Source organism: Nothobranchius furzeri, chromosome 7 (genome assembly GCF_043380555.1).
Source record: "Nothobranchius furzeri strain GRZ-AD chromosome 7, NfurGRZ-RIMD1, whole genome shotgun sequence".
Lineage (NCBI taxonomy): Eukaryota > Metazoa > Chordata > Actinopteri > Cyprinodontiformes > Nothobranchiidae > Nothobranchius > Nothobranchius furzeri.
This window is the reverse complement of record NC_091747.1, coordinates 74,571,048-74,580,500: the sequence shown is the minus strand read 5'-3', so window position 1 is coordinate 74,580,500 and position 9,453 is coordinate 74,571,048. Positions and strand designations below refer to the sequence as shown.

The following is a 9,453-nucleotide window of genomic DNA, read 5'->3' as shown; positions in this document are numbered from 1 at the left end:
GCACAGAGGGGTGTGTGTTCGGGCTTTATGGCTTCTTGTGGTGCTCAGTTCAGAGAAGATTAGAAACCCCTCTGATAGCAACAACAATACGTCCACACTGGAGCGTTCCGGTTACCGAACAGCCGCTAAAGTGACCTCTGAAGGATGAAGCACGTTCACCACATTCAGAGCAGTGCTGTAAACCTCTACTGTAAACCTGGCCTTCTGAGCAACTGAATCCACTTATCAAGCCCTTTTCTCATTCCTTATTATCCTTTGTTCTCATGACCTAACACACTGATCCCTGTTTAAACCACACACACACACACACACACACACGGTTTTACCCTCTCCAGTGACGTGTGCTAACGATCCTTCACCATCTTTCCACGGACAGCATCACTTTTCCTTTTCCCTCCTGTGTGACGATGCTCATCTCTTTTCTCCTGATGTCCTTCCATTCCCCACCGCCGTTAGGAGTGGAAGGTTTTGTTTTATGTAGACAAACGTGAGACTCCTTGTGAGCGAGTGTGTGTCTCTGATATTTATGTGTCCCAGAGGCAGTGAGTGTACGTGTGCGTGTGTGTGTGTGTGATGCTCCCTATGCACTGTGTATTCTCGGGGTGTGTCTTCCTCACCCTGTCTGTATGGTCCATCTGCAGCCCAATGGAGGTGGCCAGAGCAAAATGCCGGGCTCCTTCCTGCTGCCCCCGCCACCCCCGGTGGCGCGCCCCGTGCCCCTCCCCATGCCCGACTCTAAAACCATCAGCACGCCCACTGACGGTGGACTCAGCTCACCCGCATCTCCGTGTAAGTCACTCCCCTCTCCCACTCCCCTCTACAAACCCGCACTTTTGCCCAGTCGCCCCCAGAAACTGTTTATAAAGGCCGGCTGGAGCTAATCTATCCTCCTCCACCAGCCCACACAGAGGAGGTGTAGCTTTACTCCTGTTAAGGATTGTTACTATGTGTACGGTAACAGTCCACCTCGGCCAACACTCAGCAGCCCCAGGAGCTTCACTCCTCTTTGCTCCATCATCCGTACGCCACCGCTCTGCACCTGCAGTTTTTTCCACGCCTTTGCCATACCAGAGATCCACTTCCATCCCCCCCTCGTGGCCCTTTTCAGACATTTACTGGTCCACTAAAGCATTCGGTCTCTCACAAACCACTCACATTGTTTTATTCTTTTACCAGTAACATAGACGTCTCTGGAATTTCAGCCACTTTCAAGGAAAACAGGCATTACAAGAAGTTTAAAGAGCAAGTCAACCCCTACCAGAGTCTATCTCCACTCCCACTTCATGTTTGAAAAATGCAACAAATGCTGTTGCCTGGCAGACTGAGAGGGCGGAGCTGCTAACAAATACACACACACAGGCTCACGACAGCATTGTGACATCATAATGTGCCAGTTTACATCATAGCATACCTCTTAGCCAATAGCGGTGGCAGATTTAAATTAAAATACAGTGCAGAGTTTTTACCTGACAACGGCGCAACACTGCCAGTTTTAGGCAGAATATTTAAATTTTAACTAAGATGCACTGAAGTACCAAATTATTGACGACACGTGTCTACAGCACAATTAGACACTCGTTTATTTAGTTTATCAGCAAAAAAAAAAGTTTATTTGGGGGTGACTTGCTCTTTAAATACAGGTGAAACTCAAAATATGAGAATTTGGTGCAAAAGTCCATTCACGTCAGCAGTCCAGCTTAGACTGAGAGACCATCTAAAGGCTCGGGAACCCTTTGCAGGTGTTCTGGTTTCATTAGCTGATTAGAGTGTGACACTTTGAGTCTAGAAAATTGAATCTTTTCACATTATTCTAATTTTCTGCGATTTTGAATGTGGAGTTTTCATAAGTTATGAGAAAAGCATCACAATTGTAGCAAATAAAGGCTGAAATATCTGGTTTTGCATGGAACGAGCCTATCCCATGAATTAGTTTCATAAGACACAAGTGAACGTTTGTTGAGTTTCACCTGTGCTACGTTTGTTTTGTGAAAATAGAATTATAAACGACCCTCGTGAGCATCGAAAGCCAGGATCTCACTGGGCTTTGCAGAACGTCTGGAAACAGATTCTTAGCTTTGTCACAAGATTCGTGAAGCGTTGTTCTCTGTTGAGTTTCAGCGAGTCAGGAAGAACGTTGACGACCATTAATCGTGAACAAACTGAGATGTAAATAAAATCTTCAACCAGGAAATTTGCAGTAAAATCTCCCCGCATACCCGGGCTTTGCACGTCTCGTTAAAGAGTCCAGTTCTGTTTGATATTACGCAGTGATCCTAATCATCACTAACACCTGGTCTGGCTAGTTTAGGTGTAGCATCACCCAAAATAGAAAAATCAATCTTGTTTTTTAATTTAACGTCTTGAGTTTTGCAGCAAAAGACGAAGCTGATTTGTTAGATTTATAGAGTACATGTCTGAAAAGGGTTCACTCTCATGCACGGAGGTTTAGACTCCTTTTATCTTCATGCCTTTGCAAACCATCTCTACCTCCTTCCTCCATCTTTTCTCTTCCTCCTTCATCTCTGTCTGGTGCCGGACTTCCTGCCAGCGCCACGAGAGGCAGTGTAGTTTCCCTCCCTTCTTCTGGATGTGTTTGATAGTTTGCAAAAGCAGAGCAGGGCTCATTTTCTCTGTAGCTTTAAGCCTTTGATCAAGGCAGACTCTGCATGTCTCTCCGACAGCTGCAACATAATCTACCCTCGTTTCTCATTTCCCTTTTCTCCTTTCTTCTTTTCTTTATTTGATATATGCTCATATCCTCCTTTCTTTGTTTCCCTTTCCTTTATTTCTCTCTTTTTTTTTCTTTCTAAGGGAACAAAATTAGGGCAGTTGGCGTGGACTCCAAATACGACTTGGTGCCCCACTTTACCCACGCAATCCCCTCGCCACTTTCACGCAATCCTCTCAACAATTAAAAATTGAGAACAACAAAAAACAAGGAAATCACAGCGAAGTACAAAAAATAATAAAAGTAAAATGTGTGTCTCTAAACATGAATCACAGAGCCCTATCCAGCTCGTCTAATTAGCGGCGCACTGGGGGAGCGGGAAGGAGGAGTGCGATCTGAGAGCGGTGAAGCTGCGGTTGGTTCTGCCCAGACAGGTGCGCTGAGAGTCGGGTCACGGGAGAGGCACGCCGAGAGGGGGGCACCGGGAACAGCTACCCGGGCTCCTTCTCCTTCTTTCTCCTCTTGCCTTCCTTTCAGCTTTCCCTCCTCTCCTTTCTGTCCACACGCTCAGATTGACATGTCACTCTCATTTATTTATATCTACATAGAAATAAATAAATTTGGGATTTTTGTCCTTTTTTCCTCATTTGACTTATCACTGCACCTTCTCATGTTGTCTGTGACCCCCCAAGACATCTTAATAACATTCATGGAGCGCGCATGCACGCACACACACACACACACACACACACACACACAGATGCATATGGTCCAGTCACACATGCATCAGCTTCCAGTCCTGTCACTGTCATACCCCCCACCCCCACCCCACCCACCCCATCCACTCAGTTCAGCCAAGGTTCTGCTCAGCCGTCACGTTGGAGTCCTGTGAGCGCAACTGCCCTAAATTTGATCCTTTGTCCCGACAGAGCAGTGTCGCTGGGTAGAAACGGCACCCCCTCAGACCTTGTCCCTGTAAACGACTGGTGATGGGTAAATTCCTCCCCTCCGTCACCTCTTGGTTAGACCCAGCGAATCCTGAATGTTTGGTTTAAACCCCGGGGGCTGCTGAGGAGCGTCTGTCACTAGATCTGAAGGAAAACAGCCTTCTCGGTGTAAACACTGATCTTTGCAGACCGCGTGCCCCTTCTAAACATCACCTTTATTATTTCTAATGAATAAAAACTCCAACAGTGTGAACAAATCACCACTGTAACCAATCCGTCTTCCTCCCTCTTTATGCCTTTTTTCCTGATCTGACACATTTTAGACGGTTAATTCTTGTCTAATCAATCATAATCGATTTGATAGTGAGGGCACCAAGCTCTGCTACAGGCTGAGTGTGTATGTGTGTGTGTAAAAGCATGTACACACTTGTATCTCTCTGTTTATAGCATACTCCACGCCAGGCTCCACAGCTCCCAACCGGTTTGTCGGCATCGGAACACGGGACAACTTTCTGAATATCCCCCAGCAGACTCAGGTACCCTGCCAGCCTCCCTCATTTACTCACCATCAACATGTCCACCTCTCCCTCCTCCTCCTCCATTTTGTTTCTTATTTTTCTTCTCCTCTGCTCATCGCCCTCTGCAAGCCCTGTTCGTAACGCTGCTGATCTGGGTTTGAATGAACAAGCATGTTGTTCAGAGGTCATGACACAAAGGCAATACTTAGACAACCGCTCTGCTATGCAAACAGACTCGATCTGTTCTGTGACTAAACCTTGGCTGAATGAATCCTTTTATGCACATCTGTGGCTGTTATTTGTGTCCATGTGCCCAGACTTTAGCTTTAATATTTTAGCGTTTTAGACTGAAGTTTGCTTTTCTCCGACTCCTGCTCTTTTTCTCAGCTGATGGTTGGTCTTTCCCCCAGGTTTCTCTATGATGATAGAGAGAAGCTATCTGCGTGTGTGTGTGTGTGTGTGTGTGTGTGTGTACACACTCCATGAACTGATTTTAAACTTTCAGCTAGGCTGAAGCAGAGTGTTGTCTGAGTACATCACGGCCTTTAGTCCCAGTATTGGTTTACAGTGCGTACACCACGGTAGATTCCCCGCAGCGAGTGAAATCAGTGCCAGTTTCGGTTCCAGCAGTGTTGATTTATCTCTACAAGGCCCCACGGTGTGCATTAGTGCAGCGTGTGAGGCCAACGCTGCACTACGTTGTGGTTTGAGTCTCGGCTGTGCTCTGCCACGGGGCTGTAGCGTCTTGGGCCTCCTCCATCACCATCACAACTTTTCTCATTAGGAGCTAACCGCACCTGCCTGCAGTCAGCTCGGTTCTCCTGCCCTCCACACACATGGAAACGATCTGCATTCCTCATCGGCTCAGCTCTGCCCCTCCTCCTCCCTCCCACCCCGTGCATCGGCGGCCCACGTTCCCTCTCTCCTCCTGCTGCTCCCCGAGCTCTCCACCTGCACCGCTCTCCTACAGATGCAGCTCTGGCACTGAGGGGACATCCAAGCACGGTCCAAATGTGTGTCCGCGTATATGCACTTCAAGTCTGAGCCAAAACTCTTACCTTGCATTCTCCGCCCTAAAAACTAAGGCCTTTTGCAGCAGCTTACATCTGCTCAGAGTGCTTATTATCTCTTGCTGCTGGTTAACTAAATAATTTTTTTTAAACGTGCACTTTAGTAGCATCAGCGCTCTGTTAGCTGAGCCTAGTAGGTCAGCGACAGCCTGAGCTACAGAGTCATAGAGGTCCCTGCCCTGTCCTGCTGTTCTCTGGCATATGGCGAGGTTCAGACGACAGCGCTGCCAGCCCGCCTCGTGGCCTGCTAGCCAACTAGCCAAGACAGAGGGAGAGAGGCTTCCCGCTTGTGTCAGAGCAAGATGAAAGTTAGTCTGAGGAGCTCTCTAGTGGTGAGGCCTCAGACATGCAGGGAGCAAGCAGAGGAAATAAGGAAGCTGGTTTGAAAAAAAGTGAAAGGGACTCAGAAAACTGGAGGCAGAAAAAGAAGATGGAGTCCGCCGTAGCTTGCTGCACTCCTCAGTCACGTCCTGGCTGTCTGGTTGCCAGCAGCAACCAGACATGATGTCATAGGCAGTTGAACTTGGACTTGAAGTGTAGGAGGGTTAGGGGGGGTCAGTTTCCACTGCCAAGGACTACATTGGGAGAGCTGGAGCGAAGGAGAAGGGAAGTCGGAGCAAACTGAAGGAGGTGTCATCTGCAAATACTGAAAAGAGGGTTAGGAGTTCAGGCTAAGAGTTTGTGGGGGTGGGGTGAAGAGAGATAGCTGTGACAGTGTGGTGAGTGGCTGCTCCTCTCCGAGCTGGAGCCGGTGGAATGTCAGCAGCAGCCAGAACAGCTCGGCTGTTCCAAAGCCTCCATTGCTGCTCTCTTATCAAACAGAAACCCGATCCCTGGAGTAGCTGCTCTCTGCAGCTTTTACACCGTAGTCCGACGCAGCTCCGGCCCACAGGACGGACATGTTAGGAGGATCACTTTACACGTAAACCGGTGGCAAATGACACGGCAGCGCCGGTCCTGCGCCGGCCGCTTGGACGGCCAGATGGAGAGAAAGCAGACACGCAAACTCCACTAAAACTGTCCGTGTTTGGGTCAAACGGCACGGGAGCTCAGTCAAAGTTTTAGTTGTAACTTTTCTAACTCACATAGGAGCTGAGCTCAGTAGGTCAGGGAAAAGAGGAGCAGGTCGCCCTCTGGTGGCGACAACATTTTTTACATGTTTGGATCTGTGTTCTGGCTCTCACTTTAAACAAATTATATAGAAAAACGCAAATGTACATGTTTTGCTTTGCATTCAAACAGCTGGGGGGGGGGGGGTGTTGATTGATTGCATGTTTAAAACTTGCGTGCAATATGTTCTGATGTTCTGTGTTCATGATGCATAACTCTTCCTCCTCTTCACACTGTCCTGCATTCCTCTCTCATTGCACGCTGAAAGTGAACACTGGAATTGCTCAGATGACCGCAAACATAAATCATGATGCTCTGTTTCCTTACAGTCCTGGTTCCTCTGACAAGGCCTCTCTGAATCAACAGCTCAACGTTTGTCATGAAAATTGGAAATCTGGAGAACGAACGCATCGCCGCTGATCGAGAACAAACTGCTGACGCGAAAAGGTCTTTCTCGCCAAACACTATCAAAAGTCCTACTGCAGAACACCCCAGCACCCCCGGGAGGACACCCGCTCCAACGCGATTTGAATAGGAACCCCCTTCCACGCAGGAGGCTTCGGTGAGACGGAGAGGACACGATCAGAACGCAGGAGGAGGAAGATGAACTGTCTCGCAAACACTTTGAAATGTCAGAAAGAAAACACAATGTAGAAAGCTGACAAATGACCAATTAAACATTTGTTTTTCTTTCTGTTATACACACACACACACACACACACACACACACACACATATAGATATATGTATGTGTGTATATATATATATATATATATATATATATATATATATATATATATATATATATATATATATATATATATACATATATATATATATATATATATGATTTTTCTTTTCATTTTGTTGTCTCCACAATGAAACTCCATGCATTGGCTGGGAGATCCAAACTAACATGTAATGGTGTTGGTGGAAAGAAACAGCTGGTCCACAGTCCCACCTGAGTCCGGGTGCTGCTCCGGGTCCAGACCAGAACCACAGCTTCGTACCTGCGCCGCTACACACACACACCCCGCGGCCGCTCGCCTCGCATCGCCCTGAGCATCTTTCATCTCCCGATTGGCCAATCATGGTGACACCATCTGATGGTGTGACACTAATGCACTAAAGCGGCTAGTCTTTGTTTACCTGTCAGAGTTTCAGGGTGTCCTGCTAGTGGGAGAAGTGATAGCCATGAGGCGAGTGGGAAGACATGACAGACAGACAGACATAACACTAACTCTACACGTGCTCTTTCGTCCCCCCTCACCTATGCACTATTAGTTTTTAAATAAGGGATGACAAGTGTTGCACATCAGAGGTCCGACGGGCGATTAGAGGAGTGAGCCGAGGTCACCTGCCTCTGCAGAGATGAAGCTGTGGTCGCGTTAGAGTCTTGGCCCTGAGACGCGCAGCACTCGCAGCCACCTCATAATCCACACACAGCGTCAGCTTCACATTATTAGCTTTAATTTTGCTTCTTGGGATTGTTTCTTCATTTTTATTTTCAGACTTGGTTTTGGGTTTGCATTATCTGAATTCTTTTGACCTTCTCTTGCATGTCACAACAAACGTTTCTGTAGTTCACAGTCGGTCATGAAAACGCATCGCTCATTTCTTCAGCTGCACAGGAAGCACCGCTTCTCAAATTTCTCACAACGGACGGCACGGTAACAACAGCTAGTCCCGCGCATCCCTTGCATTGTTTCACGCTGTGTCCCGTAGTCAGACTGCATGATTATCCACACACACAAACACACACACACACACACATAAAACACACACTAACACCATAGGCAAGCTGATATAGAGTAAATAAGGGAAGCCTTTATATTTGGTTCTCCAGTCCGCCTTTGTTAATGGTTTTTCATTCGTTTAAGAGTCGTCTTTTTAATTTGAAATGATATTTTTGTGTAAATGTTCACATTTAAAAATGAAAAATTGCTGTTGTTGTCATCACCACACAACTCAACAATAACGAAAAGCCGACGTCACAAAATAACTGGACTGCCTGGCTGTTGGTTCCGTTTTGCAGGGATGGTAAAAACCAGCGAGAGTTCACTCTCAGCCTCGTTAAAACGTTCGCTTCATGCACATCGAGACTATTAACAAAACATGGAAGTGCCTCTGTGTTGCATTCATGCAATTGGTAACAAACTTCAGGTTCTCCTCCTGCGTATAAGCTAAAGCTACAGGGAATGTAGGGGTTGGTGCACGTGGAAACCATCGGCCCAGGACTAACCTTTATAGAGGACTGCAACCTTTTTGTGTGTGTAAAGACAGAGTAAACAGACGTTATACATATATATTTATGCTATATACTCCTTTTTAACCTTTAATACCAGCTTGTTGGCAGTCTAGTTATTTTCTGAACTATCTCCCCCCCCCCCCCCCCCCTCACACGACCCGTTTCAGTAACCGTACTGTTACGAATCAAACGCCACCTGCAGCGCAGCATCACAATACCTAGATGGTCACGTCAAAAAAGAAAAAATCGACAGTAGGTTTGAAGAAAAGTGTTTGTTTTTGATGGAAAGTATTATTATTGAAAATTATGTGTCGATTGAGCCACGTGCAATGCATTGGGTAGATCATTGTGTTTGTCTGTTAGAGATTTTTAAGAAAGCTAAAAGAAAAGAGAAAAAAAATTGTATTTGTTTCAAGTCCGTAAGCTCCGGGACTCTAAACTAGAGGGCCATGAAAAATCCTAGTCTTTGTTAAGTTGGGGGTATTTGTTTTTACTTCCTTTGTCTTTTTTTTATGTTTAATGTGTAATCATTTTGTTTATAAAATTGTGGGAGGGCTGAAGGAAAAAAAAATCTACTCAGCTTAAAAGAATAATCTATCATCAGATGAAAACTGGTGCTTTAACACTATAAAGTACGTTCAGAACTATTGTAAACGAACGAACAAAACTACGAAACCATTTAGGAAGCAGCATTATTCCTCTCTCTTTGTATTCTTCTTCTTGTATTTAGTCAGGGGAGAGGTTCCTGTTCCTTAAGGTTGTGGCACAAAAGGCATTTTGGTTCAACCTTTAGAGAGAAATCCACTCAACTTAGCCTTTCACTGCCTGAAACTCACCAGCAAACACCAACCAACCCTCCCAGTTTAATTCAGATCTAACCAGCATAGATGTA

The 9,453-nt window shown here is 46.2% G+C and overlaps 1 protein-coding gene across 15 annotated transcripts in view; it reads left to right on the top strand.

Annotated features, from left to right (window-relative positions):
- The window catches only part of LOC107382228 (nuclear factor 1 X-type), a 121,979-nt gene extending 115,092 nt beyond the window's left edge, over window positions 1-6,887 (top strand). For 9 of the 15 annotated variants that reach the window (XM_054751661.2, XM_054751663.2, XM_054751658.2 and 6 more), the window contains 3 exons: window positions 642-789; window positions 4,063-4,151; window positions 6,643-6,887. In XM_054751661.2, the coding sequence (XP_054607636.1) occupies window positions 642-789; window positions 4,063-4,151; window positions 6,643-6,657 (252 nt within the window). In that variant the 3' untranslated portion in view covers window positions 6,658-6,887. The remainder of the gene's footprint in view (window positions 1-641; window positions 790-4,062; window positions 4,152-6,642) is intronic. The other 6 variants (XM_054751666.2, XM_054751670.2, XM_054751667.2 and 3 more) reach the window with 2 other exon arrangements.
- The last annotated feature ends 2,566 nt before the right edge of the window (window positions 6,888-9,453 follow it).